This window comes from Lagopus muta, chromosome 1 (genome assembly GCF_023343835.1).
Source record: "Lagopus muta isolate bLagMut1 chromosome 1, bLagMut1 primary, whole genome shotgun sequence".
In the NCBI taxonomy this organism is placed as follows: Eukaryota; Metazoa; Chordata; class Aves; order Galliformes; family Phasianidae; genus Lagopus; species Lagopus muta.
The window spans coordinates 27,023,274-27,042,371 of record NC_064433.1 but is presented as its reverse complement, the minus strand read 5'-3'; the positions used below and the strand labels follow the sequence as shown (position 1 = coordinate 27,042,371).

General features: G+C 34.9%; 2 protein-coding genes across 3 annotated transcripts in view; one reads left to right on the top strand and one right to left on the bottom strand.

Annotated features, from left to right (window-relative positions):
• Nucleotides 1-4,543, top strand: part of LRRN3 (leucine rich repeat neuronal 3) — a 36,102-nt gene extending 31,559 nt beyond the window's left edge. The window contains exon 2 of one of the 2 annotated variants that reach the window (XM_048937996.1): nucleotides 1,311-4,543. In XM_048937996.1, the coding sequence (XP_048793953.1) occupies nucleotides 1,662-3,788 (2,127 nt within the window). In that variant the 5' untranslated portion in view covers nucleotides 1,311-1,661 and the 3' untranslated portion in view covers nucleotides 3,789-4,543. The remainder of the gene's footprint in view (nucleotides 1-1,310) is intronic. The other variant, XM_048937989.1, reaches the window with a different exon arrangement.
• Nucleotides 1-19,098, bottom strand: part of IMMP2L (inner mitochondrial membrane peptidase subunit 2) — a 446,037-nt gene that overhangs the window by 256,432 nt on the left and 170,507 nt on the right. The gene's annotated exons all lie outside the window — the stretch shown is intronic.

Here is a 19,098-nt window from a genome sequence, read left to right as displayed (position 1 = left end):
TGAGCCTGCAAAGGAAATCTGAAATCCAAATCCTTGACACTTGACTTTTGTAATTCTCTCTATCGATACCAACAACACCTCAGAAGTTATTTATCAATGTCTATGAAGCATTGATTCTCATCTTACAGTTTGTAAACAATGTCACTGTGAATTTTGATGTAAGAGGCAAAGGGGAAAAGGGCGCAGGTGTGTATAATATGGCAGTCTTCTCAGATAAAGTATGGTTTAAGTTAGTGTATGGACTATTTTCTGAAGTAAAAGCAGCAGCTAATGAATACTACTTCAAATATAAAACATGGAAACTTTTGAATTATATCACTTGGAATACAAATACACTCACAATAGGACATTTTTCCATAGAAAGAATAAGTAGATAACAAAAATCTAAAGAAAAGACACATTTGACACTTCAGGACATCCAGACTCCCATCTTTATTATCATTTGGGATATGAAGAAGATCTGTAACTTCACTGAAAATTTCAGATTCTTGCAGAGGTATGGATTGAAAAGGAATTGCTAGCATTGACTATTTTTTCTTATCTCTCTAAAGACATTTTTCTTGTTTTTTTTAATCCCTTGCAATTGAAATTATTGAAGCCAAAATATGCACGGCAGTATTCAGACTAGGTATGTCAAGATGACAACCTATTTATTATGAGGTATAGTATTCTTTCCAGTTATTACTTAAAGAAGGAGGTGGGGAGGGGAAGTTTCACTCCTAAACAACAGCTACAGAAAGAATCAGAAAATAATAGAAATAGTGGATTATTAATTTTGTATATTTCTGTTTAAAGATCTCAGAGGCTCATCTAAGTATGTCACCATAAGAAATGAGTATTAATCCAATCATTTTCCCTTGATTACATATAAGTCATGTTCTTTATATTTTTAAATTTCACATTCAAAAGTTAAGTATTCATTCTCTGTAGAATTTTGCTCAGTGTTTACATTTTCAAAGCCTACAGAACTCAGCCTGCTTCTGGTGATAACTGTAAGAAAAAAAGAAAGTATTTTAAAGGAACATAAAATATGTAGAAAAATCTCACTGATATATTCTGCTTTATACTTTGTAGATCTTCATCTTTCTTCAGAGCAATGCTCCACTGGATATATGACAAGCTACAAGTCTAAAGATATATTACTATATTAACTTCATTTATGCTATTCGGATACCACTACAATACTCTAGGCACCACAGTCATTTTCTTTTCTTACTTGCAATAATTAACATTAGAGAGCAAGAGATAGCTAAATTAATTTATAACTTTATAGTTTCTTATACTAATTATTTCCTCTTCTTATATTTTAGGTCATCCTGTCATTCCTGCAAACACTAATCAATCATGGGATTTGAAGTTAATACTACTAAATAAATGAATTGCTTAATCTCCTATGACCATCTATACATGCCTCATCTTCACAAAGCTTATCAATTTTATGTCATCAAGGACAGAGTGACCTTCATTTCCACAAAATGTCTCTTGCTACTGGACAAGTTGCTTGTAAATTTATCACTTATCCTCAGGAAGAAAGTCCTTCGAAATCTGCCTCTGACAAATGCAAGTCTATGTTTTATCAATTGACCGGGTCATACTGAATTCCAAAATCGTAACCGTGGAATACTAAAGGGTCTCTTACTTTTCCGAACATTTCAGCTAAAATGAAGGACATGCAACTCAAAATTAATTTTCTACTTGGCCTAGTTATCACTGCAGTGGTACAGGCTGTAGAAAAAAAAGCAGACTGCCCAGAGTTGTGTATATGTGAGATCAGACCTTGGTTCACTCCCCGGTCTGTATATATGGAGGTTCCGACAGTGGACTGTAATGATTTAGGCCTTTTAAATTTTCCAGCCAGACTGCCTGCTGACACACAGGTTTTACTTCTACAGACTAACAACATTGGAAAAATTGAACACTCAGTAGACTTCCCAGTGAATTTAACTGGTCTAGACTTATCTCAGAACAATTTATCCTCGGTGGCCAGTATTAATCTTACAAAAATACCACAGTTGCTTTCTGTGTACCTGGAAGAAAACAAACTTACTGAACTCCCTGAAGAATGTCTCTCTGGACTCCACAACTTACAAGAGCTTTACATTAATCATAACATGCTTTCTATGATTGCGCCGGGAGCTTTCATAGGCCTCAATAATCTTCTCAGACTTCATCTCAATTCAAATGGTCTGCAAATGATCAACAGTAAGTGGTTTGAAGCTATTCCTAATCTGGAGATTCTCATGATTGGAGAAAATCCAATAATCAGAATCGAAGATATGAACTTTAAGCCTCTTATCAATCTGCGCAGCCTAGTTTTAGCCAGCATAAATCTCACTGAAATACCAGATAATGCTTTGGCTGGCCTTGAAAATTTAGAAAGCATTTCCTTCTATGACAATAGATTTGTTAAAGTGCCCCATATTGCTCTTCAAAAGGTTACAAATCTCAAATTTCTGGATCTAAATAAGAATCCCATTAACAGAATACGAAGGGGGGATTTTAGCAATATGCTACACCTGAAGGAGTTAGGAATTAATAATATGCCTGAACTGATTTCCATAGATAGTCTTGCTGTTGATAATTTACCAGATTTAAGAAAAATAGAAGCTACCAACAATCCAAGATTATCATACATTCATCCAAACGCTTTCTACAGACTTCCCAAGCTGGAATCACTCATGCTCAACAGCAATGCACTGAGTGCCCTGTACCGCAGTACAATAGAATCGCTGCCTAACCTGAAGGAAGTTAGCATACACAGCAATCCCATTAGATGTGACTGCGTCATCCGCTGGATTAACATGAACAAAACAAATATTCGCTTCATGGAGCCAGAGTCTCTGTTTTGTGTAGACCCTCCTGAATTCCAAGGCCAGAATGTGAGACAGATACACTTCCGGGAAATGATGGAAATCTGTCTCCCTCTGATAGCTCCTGAAAGCTTTCCATCTACTTTGGAATTAAAAACTGGCAGCCATATTTCCTTACACTGCAGAGCAACAGCAGAACCAGAACCTGAAATCTACTGGATAACGCCATCAGGACATAAACTTTTGCCTAATACTATTTCTGATAAATACTACATTCATTCCGAAGGGACATTAGACATAAGTGATGTAACAGAGAAAGAAAGTGGCTTATACACATGCATAGCAACAAATTTAGTTGGGGCAGATCTAAAGTCAGTCATGATTAAAGTGGATGGCTCTCTCCCTCAGGACAGCAATGGACCTTTGAATATCAAAATCAAAGATGTAAGATCTAATTCTGTTTTGGTTTCATGGAAAACAAGTTCTAAAATTCTGAAGTCCAGTGTTAGATGGACTGCTTTTCTGAAAACTGAAAACTCTCAGGCTGCACAGAGCGCTCGAGTACCATCTGATATAAAGGTATATAACCTTACACATCTAAATCCATCAACTGAATACAAAATTTGTATAGATATTCCCACTATTTACCCACAGAATAAGAAACAATGTGTCAATGTAACCACTAAAGGACTAGATACGGCAGTGAAAGACTATGAAAAGAACAGCATCATAGGATTTCTTGCCTGCCTTGGTGCTCTTCTGGGAATCATCTCTGTGGTGTATCTCTACAGCTGCATCCCACGAGACATGAACTATGATGTTCGACACAGCTATGTAAGAAATTATCTGAAGAAACAATCCTTTTCACTCAATGAGCTTTATCCTCCTCTAATCAGTCTTTGGGACATGGGCAAAGAAAAAAGCACAGCAATGGAAGTTAAATCAACTCTAATAGGCGTACCAACCAATATGTCATAAATATCACTTAATTTCTGAAATAAAAAGCACAGGACTGTACGTGTGCTAAACAAAACAGAAACAAGAAAAATTGCATCTTCTAGAAATTAGATGCCTGGACTTTGCTGGTGACAAATAGGAATATGTACTGCCTCAGCGTAAGAGAAGAATTTTAACTAAGGCTTCTAAGAGTATTCTACCAACCAAATACAATTAACTTCATTTTCTAGAACTTTCGTGAGACTTTGAAGTCTGGAATACAGTGCAAGTAGCCAAGAACATTTTCTGTATTTTCTTTTTTTTTTTTTTACTATTACTTAAAAGTAGTGGAACTGAGCAATACCTCCTCCTGTGCTGTATTACAAACAATAGCCACGAGTTTTGCAGTGAAAGCTATACTAGGATTGACACATGGTGTAATGAAATGGACAAATTCTGTAGAGTAGACACAGTGAGTATGTGAAATTTTTTTATGAGGAAAATACATTTTTGATTAAAATCAAAACCGTTTTTGGCTTGTTTGTTCCTAGAGAAGTATTTGGGGTGCTCTTGTTTGACAATAAACAAACTCATGATAATATCTCTTAGAATATTTCCTTACATATTCTCCTGCTGAAATGCCAGTTGGAGCATGGAGGTTATTTTTGATGGTTTTAGGCTGTACAACTACAATGAGCCGCATAATAAACATTTTCACAAAGTATTTACTCATACTGGTCAGTAATAATAACTGTATTTTATGTATCGCTTAATGTGGGAGGTAGAAGAGATAAGGGATCTCCTGGAAAGAGTCCAGTGGAGGGCCACAATGATTATAAAGGGTCTGGAGCATCTCCCCTATGAGGAAAGGCTGATTAACCTGGGTCTGTTCAGTCTTGACAAAAGAAGACTGAGAGGGGATCTTAATAATGAGTATCTTAAGTGTGGGAATCAAAGGGACTCTTTTCAGCAGTCTGTGGGGACAGAGCAAGGGGAAATGAAACGGCCACAAACTGGAGCGTAGGAAGTTTCGCACCAATATGCAAAGAAAATCCTTCACAGTGAGGTGACGGAGCACTGGAACAGGCTGCCCAGGGAGGTGGTGGATTCTCCTTCTCTGGAGATGTTCAAGACCTGCCTGGATGCCTACCTATGCAACCTGCTGTAGTGGGCCTGCTTTGCAGGGGGACTGACTTGATGATCTCTAGAGGTCCCCTCCAACCCCTACAGTTCTGTGATCCTGTGAATGGCAGAAAGGAGACATAGGACTGACAGGGAAATAGATTATTAGTTTTTGATATTATTAGTTTTTGATAAAATAAAATAAATTATTTATTTTTATTTATATATATATACAACATATTATTTATATATTATATATATAATATATATAATACATATTTATATATATATAATTATTAAAATTATTATTATTAGTTATTGATAAAAGCACATTCTAAGCTACTTTGGTATTTTCCAAAAAGACTGAAAAATAAATGCATTTTTAGACTCAGAACATATAAATCCAACATTTTGTCTTCAATCAAAAGGGAAATTCAGTTATTAGTAATGTCTAAACTTAAGGCTGCGATACACTGAACTCATCTAGTTTGAACAGCTTAGATGACATTAAGGATTTATTTGTAAACCTGCGTGCTTCTCTTCAGCAATAACAACAACTGACTAGTTTTTAAACACACCAGCTTTCACAATCTAACAAGCAGTAAATGACTGACAGAAACATTATTAGTAGAAATGAAATAAATGAAATGAAATGAGAACAATGAATACCTGACTCTACTCATATCAAAGTTAAAATTCTCATGAGAGCAAGACTGGGCCCATAAGCAGAAATGTGCTCAGAATCCTGTTGATTAGAATTTTGATCACAAGCCAAAATGACACATGACTCTTGCAGAATAACTACTAGCAAGTACTCTAGAAAAAAGACATCAGACCATTAAAATGGCTGAAGATATGGTGACTCCAGATAAAGAAATTGATTTATATATATCTGTGTGTGTGTGTTATTTCATTTGATGACTATAAGTACAAACAGGAAGAATGAAGAAAAAAAGTTATCACTGAATTTTGTAACTAGGGAATTAAATATCAACTGAATGCATAGGTAGCTTGTATAAAAAGTTAAAATAGGAGTGGCAAACATTACTTTTAAGTAATTCACATATTTTATATACTTAAAACTCTACAATAACATACATTTTATTTTTTTAGACTTGGCTAAAGTAAAAATTTCTATGGAATCATTGACAGCATGATTGTAGCTAGAAGCAGAACTACCTTTTGTACATAGAAATTCTCTTTTTCCATATATTTATAGTTTTTTATATAATTTCAGAATATTATTGGCATGCAAACACAGAAAAATAATTTCATTTTCCCTTCTGCTATTTAATAACAGGCATTTGTTTTAAAAATATCTTTTTTTCTAATTAAGTTTTAGCATAATAAAATCATGCAAAGGTTATTTTCAAAGTTTTTAAAGGCAGAGAGAAACAAGCTGGTGTTAATTCTAAACCATCAAAAATAGGATATTAGGAGGTTTTATACGCTTCAATGAAGAAAAGAAAACCAACAACATGATGAATCAGTGTCCTGCACAAAGGAACGCTGAAAGGCATCAGACAAAGATGCTGAAATGGTGTTGCTGATTTCAGGGCCGTAGACAGAGCTTATGGAGTGCTGCAGTTTACAAAGAAAAAGTACCCAGCACTGGGCCATCACCGCGCAGACACCGTGCATGTTAACAAGAACATGTGGGTATGTCCTGTATTCCTACCTTTTGAATCAAGCTACAAGCTGAACTCACAATTAATACAGCTTAGAAACAAGAATCTCTTGCAGGCAGAAACAGCTCTGCACAGTTTTATATAATATGAACACAAGCATGAAAATCCTTCCCCCCACCTCCATCATCATGTAAGCCCTACTTATATCTACATTATTTAAATATCTCATTAAATTGTTTTGTTTCTAGATAAATTGCATTAGCATCTAGAATTTTTGTACTTAACTGCTAAGTAACTAAGCATATCTCACAACTGTTTGAATCACTCTGTAATTTATCTTGATATCAAAATATACCTGAAAATATACCTGGTATCTTAAGAAATTGATTGAAGAAGAATAGAAGAAGAAGATTGAAGAAGAAACATTGCTAGTTGCCCAGATGTAAACGATTTAATTTATCTCTCAAAAAGAAAAATGCATTTGTATTTTCTTAAATAACATTGCAATCCTCTCATGTGACTCTGAGGAAGTCATTTTATAATTTAACACCTTCCTTTCTCCATTTCTGAAACATTAAGTTGAGATTTTGTTTTTCGTAGGAAAAAAGAACTTTGGTAACCAAACAACTATACAGACACATCTCCATAATCACTATTAAATTGACTAATATTCTTTATTTCTGTGTGTCCTATCAGCTATCATTTAAAAGTGCTACTTCAAGGAATACTAGGAAAACGCACAAAAGAACAGGATCAAAAGTGTCCCTACATTAGGTTACAAGGTCACAGATTTTTCAGTAGCTCATATAATTTGAGAATTTTCACACCATAAAATAGTGGCCAGACAATAGATTAATTTTATCCTGGCAAAAACTCTCTGAAACAAAAGAAAACAGAAGGCAAGATCAGTGTTTGAAATGTCAGTGTCTGGGTAAGCAGTACTTAAAGCATAAGACATTAATTCAGTGTTTGGACTCAGTCGCCTTACCTCTTTCTGTCAGCTACTACACTGAAAATAGCAATGCTCTATTCATGGAAAGATTAACCATTTACTTCTTGGTAAAACATTTACAGATATCAATTCCAACATTCCATCAGTTAACAGAGACAAGATGATATATATGTACATTTAAGCTTTTGTTCTAGCTACCATAATGTGAAACTGCAACTTCAAGCGGTAGCTACAAAATACATAAAAGATGGCAATTTCCCTCTTAACAAAAAAATCAATTTCCAAAATTCACTAATAAAATGCACTCTGATTATGTAACCTTAACCAATGAACTCAAGATAACTTAAAGAATAAATGGACATCCTTTCCTCAATCTTTTGCTGGCTAGTCATAGAAAAGACACAAGGATCAACAACTGTTAAGTAGTATTTGCTATTGGAAGACAGATGAGATGTTTCAGAATAAGTGCCTCTACAATGTAGAAAATAAGTTATTTACTAAATGATTCCAGAAGAACAGAGGAGAAAAATGCACTGAATAGAGTAAAATCAGATTATTGACAGGAAACTTTACATAGCAGAAAGTGTGTAATAAGTATGAAAACCACAGGAGACATTTTTAAGGATACAGTTAAACAAAACAAAGAGAATAACCTTTAAGCATAAACAACTAAAGACAAACCAAGGTTAACAATTCACCTCATGCTTGGAAAAAGATCAGCTACCACATACTGTTTTCGTAGGGGCTATGAACTAGATAACTAGAAACATACACTGAGTTAAAAAGTACTGGTCTACTGAGGATCATCATAACATGTTACTTCATCATAACACAGCTTATCAAAAGACATCTTGGATAAAACTGAAGAGGGAATGACAGAAAAAAATTAAGCAATGATTTCTTTAGAACACTTTGGGGTTACATGATCAACAATGGAAAGATGATGAAATAAACTGCTAAGTAGGAAAAATATTCATTTTTTATGGAATTTGGGTTGACCTTGCCAACTAATTGTTTTTGTAGATTAGTTGGTTGACCTACAAAATCTGCAATCCGAGTAGCTTCCAGTTTAGTGCCACTGGAAAACAACCTGAATCAGTCTTCTTGGGAAAAGACTGACGAGATACTGGTGAGAATACAATGCTACAACAGTAGCCACAAAACAAGAATTATGAAAACAGTACAAATATTCTGTGAACACAATATGAAGCTACTGAGATCAAAATCCAACCCAGATGTCAAAGTTTGTGAAATGAAAAAATACCTAAATTATTGATTTAACTGCTGTAGAAGTTGGGTTTTAAACAAAATAATTGCAATTACTCATTTATACACATAATTCCACTTCAGTTACAGCTAAAATGTGGTAAGATATGAATAACTGGAATATTACAGTACATGGCCATATCCTGTCTTGTGAGATCTGTCCTTTGAAATGGAGAATTGACCTATTCAATAAAAATACTAAAGGAGATGAATCCTCCTGGAAAAAAATAGAAAAAAAAAAAACTGCTGTTCTTCAAACATTAAAATATTTTTATATGATTTCTTTAGGCACTAAGGAAGAAAACCTTCCATTTTCATTTGCCAAATGACTGTGCAGGTATTTACATAACATGAGTTAATAACAAATCATGAAATGAAATGCAGATACAAAATGTTGACATTCCTGTAGAACACTTGATATTCACTGAACTAACCATTTCAATTTTTAAAAGTTCCTTTGGAAAAAAATATGTAATTCTTTCTAATTGTCAGCCCACAACGACACTGAAGTAGTACTCTGTAAATGAATAGCCTTCAAAGCAACAGAATCTTTTGCTGTCGTTCTTCCTTTCAGAGGAAAAGGAAAGTTAGAAATAAAAATCCTCTTGCTGCATAATAATAATAATAATAATAATAATAATAATAATCACTTCCTTAGGTTTGTTTTGCTTTGTTGTGTTTTTTTTTTGTTTAGTTTATTGTTTTTTTTCTTCAGATTACATTGTTTCTACACCCTTTTAGCCCAAAGTCCTTTTCTTTGCCTTGCTGCCTCCTGTATCTTCCAAGCACCCTGTTAGTCTTTTGCTCATTTCCTGCTACTATTGTTTTAGTCTGAAACATCACTTCCAACACTGCAACTAAGGGCTGATGTGGTATGACTTAATAGAGAAACTATTAAGCAAACATCATAATTGCGAGCAAAATATCTGAATATCAAAACATAAATATTAAGGAAAGACCTGGAATTCTTAAAGAAAAATATGCTGTACAAAATATCAGCTACTGACATGAAGTCTCATGTATAAAGCATAAAAATATAATGACACTCAAGATGAAAATACTGATAGCAATGTGGGAATAAGGTAAAGCTGAAAGGGCAGGCAATTTGGGCAGATGGCCTATTCCTGATCCTAAAATAGCGGATGTTCTTTTCAATATTATAGTTTAGAAGAGTGGAAAACTACTCCATCTGCTTTACCCTTATGTAGCTATTGTTCCTCAATTGTTGATTACAATTTTATGCTGTGCTCCAAATAGCCATAGTGCTTGTGGGAATCACAAACCTACATGCTGTACGTATTCAGGTGCAAAGAGAAATTAAGAATAATTGGCCGAAGAACAAAATATTTATTATAATTGTAGTTTCTTGATCCAAGACCATTTATGTCCATATTTCTACAAAATATACCATCTCATGGTATATGAAAATTTGGAAATGTGGAATTTCACCCCACAGGTTGAATTCATTGATTCTCTTCCACCCTCTCAAAGTACATAGTCCTGTAATGCCATGATTATCTAACACTATTTCCTGAAGCAGGAATTCTCCACTGAAATAGAGAAATTAATGAAAGCATATGGAAAAAATACATCTATACTGAAATACCTTCCTAGAGCTAGAGACCTAGAGTAAAGAATCCCACAATTCCTTCTAAGAATTACCCATTAAAGATACCAAGATATACAGATTATTGGGTTCTATGCACTAGCCTTATGCAGGACTCATTGTGTGTTCCCACTAGAGCTTAAGAGAGAACAGAAATGCTGAGGGCAGCTATATATATAAGAGACAGACTTCTATATCTCAGTGCTAAATCAAAGGTGAGGGAAGGCTATAGCTCCTGCTTCAAAATGTCCACACGTGACATAATGCTAATCTCTAAGTTATTATTTTCAACTATACTGGTTGATTCCTTTTTAACAGTTCAACCCAACTTTTAGCTCTAGATGCCATGCAGATTTACACTCAGATTTCCTATGAGCAATGCAACAATGATATTCCATAATATTTGGCTTAATAAATCAACTTGAGACTGGATTTGATCAGACAAAACTTTTGGTTGTTGGAGAGACAGCTCTCAGGTTCACACAGAGAAGGAAAACAAATCTGAACAGATTCACGTTCATTACAAGATATTCAGAATTGATCTCTTCAGCTCTGAGTATTACACAAGATTCCTACAGAAACATACTCATTTCATTCTCTGTCACCTAAGATTACCTGAAAGAAGGGTCTGTAAGGCAGTAATAGCCTCTTCTACTAACAAGAATGAGGAAGAAAGCAAGACACAAAAATGAACCTACACTTAGTAAATGTGGTTTCCAATGATATCACAGCAGTGCAGAAATGACCTTATTCATCTTTTTAATGCAACTTCAGTATACCTTGAAGGATACATAACACTATCTCTGTAATAATAAAAAAAAGAAAGAAAGAAAAAAAGAAGTGCCATGACCAAACTGAGGTGTGCAACAGAACGGACAACACAAAACAGAGTGAAAAAATGAATGTTGCTTTCCAAGTTAACCAAACTGTTTGTATTTTAACATGTGAACACAACTCAGATTCCCTGAGATGGCTGTTGGACATAAAATTTGAGGGCAGATTCTTGTCAGATTTTTTTAGAATATATACATAATGGTACTATTGCTCTTAACATTTATGATGTTTCATTTGTGTCTCAAACATGAAATTCAGCTAAACTTAAAAACATACATGCTTGTACCAGTTTACCTGAAGTAATATAATACATGAACACCAACACCTCAATTCCATTTCTTCTAAAGACATATAAGATGATCTTTATGGGTCACTTCCAACTTGGAATATTCTATGGTTCCATGACTCTAAGAGGATTTCAATAGTCAAGACAGGATAAAATATATGACTTCCAAACTCTTCAAAATAGCACTCTCTTCCATCACAGCACATGCATATTCACATGATCATGTCCAAATCACTGTGTTAGAGATCCAATTCAAAATTACTTTCTTTTCAGTCCTTCCAGGAACATCAATCTCTTTCTCACACCTTTCACATTTTTTCCATTCATTTAGCATTAGCTGACTGTTGGCTCCTATAAAAAAATCACATTAGTCTGGGCATGCAGTCTTCTTTTTTAATTATTATTTCATGAATGCTTCATATTTTCTCAGTTTCCTGCAAAAAGTGTCTTTCTCTATGTTACTTGTTATGATTCTTGCAGAATTATGTGAAAAAATAAAAATACTAAGGCTTAATTCTTCTGTGGATTTGAGTGCAAATTTAAAGTGCAGCTCAAGGAAAATTGCTCCTTTCAATAAACTAGATATATGATCCACAATTCTTATGACAAACACCATCCAGAGCCTGACAAAAAAACAGGGGAGTGTTCAGTCAAATTGTAACATATCTCCAGCAACACCTACATTTTTTGCAGCCCTGTTTCCCCAACGTTCTTCAACAGTTCACTTTTCTTCTCCATTAACATTATGTTAACTAAACCTCAATCTCTTTCTTGGTCTTCAAAAAGTTGATTAAAATATTGGATCTCCGCTTGTGCCAGAATAATTTTAAGCTATTTCTAGTTTGTATGCTGTCTGCTTTTTTAGAAAGATAAAGCAGAAAGAAAATAATGTTATTATTCATCCGCACCTTCATAATCATAACAGTTTCTGAGCATATACAAATAAACACATTATGCTAAAACAAAGCTCTACTGAAGACAAAATAAAAGCAATGTGCATCATTCATTTAATTGAAAACATTACATAGATTTTTAATTACTACAAAATGGGGAAAGAAGGATATTATTTATTTAAAATACTTTAAATAGAATCCTTTGTGGAGAACATCTGTTTCAGAATTAAATAATTAAATATCCACCAAGAAAATATTGGGCAGTCTATAATTGTAAGTAGCAGCAAAAGAATGTTCTTTGTATTCAACAAATGCAAACAAACAAAATTCGTAAGCTGCACAATATATTCTAAGCTATACTCGAATGAATTTCTTGCAAGATACCACAAAAATGCAGGATTCCCTGAGATTCAAATTCCTCCTCACTTGAAAGTTTGCAAGAGCCTGCCACTGCTATTCATCACTAACAATTATCTTCCTACAAAATTTCTTAGGCTTTAGCTTTTATTCCTCCTCCTTTTGTCTCCTTCATCTGAAAATGTATTTTTGTTTCAATTATCTTAAATGTGAAAGCTCCCCGTCTTTGTATGTCACACAACATCATTCTCCCACCAGCAGCATTTCCCCCTTTATTTATTTTTTTTTTAACATTCTGGCTCTAAACTCTATTACTCCATTTCCAAAACTAATATTCCACTGCACTGGATGTATATAAGCATATAAATTCTCCTTGATAAAACCCCTACATTCAAATGTTTTATATATAATGACTTTTCTGTCATCTTTGAATAATTAGGAGTGTGGAAACCATCCCATAAATATTCAGATAATGAGAGAAAGTCTAAGAAAGAAAAAAAAAAATTAAAACAAATAAATGTAGACTACAAATCTCATCATACACTGCTAAAAATTCAAACAGACGCCATCACCATAAAGGTGATTAAAGATCAGAAGCTGTAGCTACTCAATGATAGGTAAGTCAATGGTTAAAAAATAAATGGTAGCAGAGGATGACAGAAGTATTTTAGAACAAACCAGAAAAAAGATGGAAGAATGAGGCCAACCAGAAGAAACTGCTAAAGGATCAAGTTGGCAACAGCAACAAATAAATATGAGAACAATGCATGAATGGAGGAGCTTCTACATGTAGTTTTAATGATGATGGAGAAAAGTAGGGCAGGGGAAAGGCATAGGAAAGACTGCTGAAGAGGAACGGAGACATGGGTCTAACAGCCCATTCTGGTATCACTGGAATTAATGATAGCAAGAGACAAACAAGTATCTGAAAGCAAATTTTGGACAAATTTGGAAGTGTCAGTATTGACAAAGCAGGGGAAAGACTAATGATTAAGAGACAAAGGGACACCAAAAGAAAACAAGTGATCTTGAAGACACCATGAAATATACATATCCAGATGTCTGAAACAAAGTAAGACAAGAATTAACAAGAATGGGAAAGATGGACGAGTACATGATTTGATTTGTTCAAAACAGTTTGTAAAGAAAAAACTGCAAAAAGCTTCTGAAATCTTTAGGAGACAATCATGTTTAGGAGATAAATTATAATTCCTATATCTTATGAGCAATAATAAACTAAATGTCAAGAAAAAAGTTACAGTACTAATTGAAAAACAAGTAATACAAAAGTATTTATTAGCAAGTGAAGAGAAATAAACACTCAAACAATGAAAAAAAGCATGTCTGGAAAGTCTGGCTAAAGTAAGGAAGGCAGCTGTAACAGATATGGTCATTTGGGAGGTTTCATCCAAGTGACAACTGAAAGTTGATAATCCTGTGTTATTAGGCAAAACAAGAAACCTCAGTGGGAAGGAGACATTATTGCCTCTAATTAAGGACAGAGCTCAAAGTCCAGAAACTACTTAACAGTATCAATTATTATGCCACTAATAATTAATTAAGATTTGTGATTTCCTAAACATTGCCCCAGTCACAGCAATTCTTACTGTTGCTTTCACAAAGCCTCAAAATACCTTAAAAATAATTAATTCTAAGGGATTAACTCAAAAATCCTTTTAAAGGCAATAACAAAAGATACTGAAATGTATTCAAATTTGTTCTAAGTTATACTCAAAGAAAATGTACTCCAATTAAAAAAAAAAAAAAAAAAAAAAAAAAGCCAATCACTGTCAAACAGACTAAAAGCTTAAAGAAAAAGAAATAGTGAGAGGAGGAGTCAAGGAGAGAACACAGAAAACAAAACCCCTAAAATTAAGAGGAGGAAGGATGGAAGGCAATGATTTAATATTGTATAAGTTACACTAATATACTTAATCTATATGTGAAAATATTCACTGAAGCAAGAGGCAGACAGAATACAGCATGAAAAACATCAATTAAAAATAAATTATTTCCCTTCAACAATGGAAGTTCTCACTGAAAAATAAGTAAAAACTTGAAAGTGAGGCAGACTGAATAATTAATTAGGGTATCAGTATGTAAAAGCAGAACACATAAAGATGCCCCACAGATGCTCTTTGGGGAGATCTGAATTAATAAGTCCATAAAGTGTAATGCAGAACTTCAAGGCTTTCATTACCTTGGGTCCAAGTGAACTTGAGCATAATCAGTCTGACAGAAAGGAATATTAGCTTAGTTTCACTTCCTCCACACCTGATTAGCTTGGAAGGATCCCACATTCATGTAGAAAGATGCTAAAATACCAAGTACTATCCATGGTAGTTTGAGCAATAATGTACAACACTCAAAGCGAAGTAGTTAATGGTCTGCAGAGATCAGATATAAGCAGTCTTCCTAAGGGCTCTATTCTGGATTTATCCTGCTTAGCATCTTTATCAATAACTTGGAGGAGGAGGTAAAACCATTATCAAGTGTGACAACACTGAAGTGGATGCTGCAGTCGGTATGTTGGTGGACAAGGCTGCCTTTTAGGGGGAACTAGAAAGGCTGGAAAACTAGGCCAACAAGATGTCATGAAAGCAAGAAGACATGCATATTTCTCACCTAGCATGGACTACCCCTGAATAAGGCTGAGAATGGCTCACTGTGGAGTAGCTCTGTGGAAAAAGACCTGGGGGTCTTAATGATAGTTGGCTAAAGTTCCTTGATAGTGACATAGTATACTGACAGTATAATGGATTGTATTAACATGAATGTAGCTAGTAGCTGAGGAAAATTTCTCCTCATTATTCATCACATTAGCACCTGTCTGAAATGCTATGTTCAATTCTTTGCTCCTCCTACACAGGAAAGTCACTAGTCAACTGGAACAAGATCAACAGGATACTACCAACCTGCTGGGGACAGAAGCACTTGCTCTGAAAGGAGAGGCTGAGGGGGGACTGGACTTGTTTGGCAAATAAGAAACAAGGATTGGAAGAAAGAAGTACCATCCTTCCTGTATCTAAGAAGACAGAGTGAGGCATATTACTGAGGCGCCAAACAGGAGAATGAGCAACAACAATCATGAACTGAAAGAAGGAGAAAAGGGAAGTCTCAACTAGATAAAGGAAAAGTAATTAATTATAAGGAAAATAATCTTGGGAATAAGTTGCCAACAGAAGTTCTGAAATTTCTGGCTTTGGAGGTTTTTCAGCATCCAGCTGAGAAAAGCAATAAGCAATGTGATCTGATTAATGGTTGACTCTGTTCTGAGCAGGAGGTTGAACTAGATGACCTTTCATCCAACCTGTGTAATTCTGCCAAGGAACTACGTTCCCAAAGAGTATACAAGATGCAAACTACTCACAGAAGCAGAAATATTTTAGCTGAAGTTCCAAAGTTTTGATCAGTAATATCCTTTTATTCCTTTTTAAATGATACAAAAGGCTGCAGAATAACTGCAGCCTTGCAAGGGAGCTCTAGTTTGGGTAGGTTGTTAGGCCTTTTGAATCCCTGAATTTTAAAACTCTGTTCATAATGCAGCAAAATATCTCCATCTTGTTTCAATACGTGATCTTGCATTATTTTAAAGGTACTTTACTTTTTTCAAAATTCTTAGAAATTTCTTACATATGTATATCTATCATTGTCATTATGACGTTCCTTTCAAATGTCCAAACGGCACAATTTTACATAGATGTAGAGCAACAAACTGAAACTAAATATATAAATGTTTCCTGTTGTTTTTTTTTTTTTCTTTCAACTCAGATGCAAGTAAGTAGATATAAAGTTTTGGTTTTTTTCTTTTTCTTTTTCTTTTTTCTGGAATATAAAAATTTAAAATCCATCAACATGAAAAAAAGATTCAAATTACCTTCTTCCTTCTAAAAAAGTATGAAACTTTGATGATCTGGAAATCTTTCCTTTTGTTGTGCTAGGTATTTCAGAGTTTCACTTATTTGGGGAACGGTTTTACTTTGTACCTTCCATATTAACATTATTTCAGCAACATTAGCAAGGTTAAAACGCAAGTAAAAAGGAATAAGAAAGAATAAAAAATAAAGAAACAAAACAGAGACAGAATTCACCTATCCTCTGTGGAAAATTATTGGAAATATGCATGGAAAATGCAGCAGAAATCAAGACATTCAGTCACAAAGGAGAAAAGTGATAATAAGCAGAGCTTAAGAATGATGTACTGTGACTGGCTAGCGGGAATGAGGAACACTAAGCTACACATGCATTAAATTCTGATTATAATGCAATCAGTTAGTATCAGGTATATATACAGGAGTACAATGAAAGATTTTTTTAAATTACAAGTTTGCTTAGCTTGATATTATGTCTCAGACAAAGTTCAACAGAAGATGCCTAACACAGAGCAAAGGATCAGGGCAGTACAGCATACCAGACCCTATTTCCATTCCTGGACCACAGGAACTTCCTCACCCAGGTCCCTTCATGCATCTTCATGTTTAAGAGCTTTCCATGCACTCTTCCCTCATTAATTTAGCTGATCAGTTTTTTAACTTACGGAAGTCTGTAACATTCGAAACCTCCTCGTGATGTGCCAATGAGTTCTAATGGCGCTTAACAACATGCTAAAGAGATGTGTGAATTTTTACAGCCATATGCAATTATAGAGCTTTTATTTTTTTCATATATACAGAGGATTCACAAACATTTTCAAACTGAAGAGACAAATTTCTTAATTTTTTTATGTCAAAATTCTAATGTTTCCTACATCCTAAAACAGGCGCTATGTTAGATTACCTGATTTAGTCAGCCTAAGCAAACTAAACACAAACACCTGCATTGCTTGGGATCAGAAGAATAGCAATTAGTGGAGGAACCCTAATAAACTAACCTGTGAAAACAGAGCACAGTAAACGAGCACTCCTGACACCACTAAAGAATGACTAAACCATTGTTTCTGGTATGAAACCCACCAGTGTGACCCAAGTAAAGAAACTTTCCCCAAACGCTTCGCAAACTAAAGGACATCACTGCCCAAAGTAAAAATTTGATCTGGGAGATAGAGGAAAAAGAATCTGGGGATTGTGTAATTGTATGGCAAGTTTTAAGTAGTAGTATGAAAAACAGGAGGAAAGAGATCAGGTGGATTTGGTAGAAATTTGGTAGAAAATTTGGTAGAAGTCAGTAAATTTGGTAGAAATTCCTTGGTTAGTAAGGAAAACACAGGAAGGAACATAAAACACATAAAAGGGAAGAGTCCACTCAATTATAAGCCTGTGTCTGGTTTGTCTGGCCAAGTGTTCTACCTGATCACTGCAGCCTGTCCTGTTTCATTAAACTTTAGTCCTAACTATTCCTTGTGTAAGTAAGCTTTCCAGTCTGTGTGCATGCACTATTTGGTAGAGAACATCAAGCTGAACTGCAACCTCTGTGGGACAGGAGGTGTCAGTGCCAATTGCTCAAGGGGGACTGCAGGTCTGGGGGCCAGTAACTGTAGGATACTGGGGCCTATGACACAGCTCTAGGGCAGACTAAATTAAACTAGCCATTCAAGAACCATGTTGTGTGTAGCTTTGGATGTGAGCACTAGCAAACCTCTTATCAGCTAGAGAAGGGGGAACAGGATCAGATGATTCATGCTGTTTGTGTTCAGTATGCTTCCACTGCTGCTGGTAATGACACTGCTTTCTATCTGTGCTGGTCTGCTGGCTGGCCACATGTGTATACTGCGCAGTGTGGGCATCTGGCCATCGGGAATGTGTGTTCAGCCTCTCCACAAACTGAACCTTGGGATGTTTATCATAAACAAAATCAGAGGATTGCCCAGATTAATCTCACTGTGTATATATATAAATGTGCTTTTCTACATAGTTTAAGAAAAAAATTGCTTCTGATTTCAAAATATTTCATTATAAACATTTCTGTGCTATTTTCACATTTACTTTCTCTTTCCAACACAAGACAAGCTTTCACTGCAACATCATCACCACAGGATATAGGAATTGATCAGGGTAGGATTATTGGTTCTGATGTACGCTGACAAATTTTGCGTAGTTTTCTTCCCAGCTTCAATCATGCTATACCTCTGAAACCATTTGCTTTTTCCCTGCAGTCTAAAGAACTGCAAGCTACTAAAGACAACCACCTTTGAGATTCTTACAGCTAATTGCTCAAACTGACAGCACCAACCAGGGTCAAAATCTTCTTGTGTTCTCAGGAACATATTAAGGGAACGATACCTTTATTAGTCATACTGCCTTTAGTGAGAGAACATTTAGTAAACAGTAATTGCTTTCATTTTACCTTCTGCTATTATTGTGCTATTTCTTATCAAACAATAGCTAATTACATCAATTTGAGTCTGGTATCCTTACCACACAAAAAGCTGATTTAGTGATAGTTTGTTGCCTTGTTCTTTCTCCAGTGCTC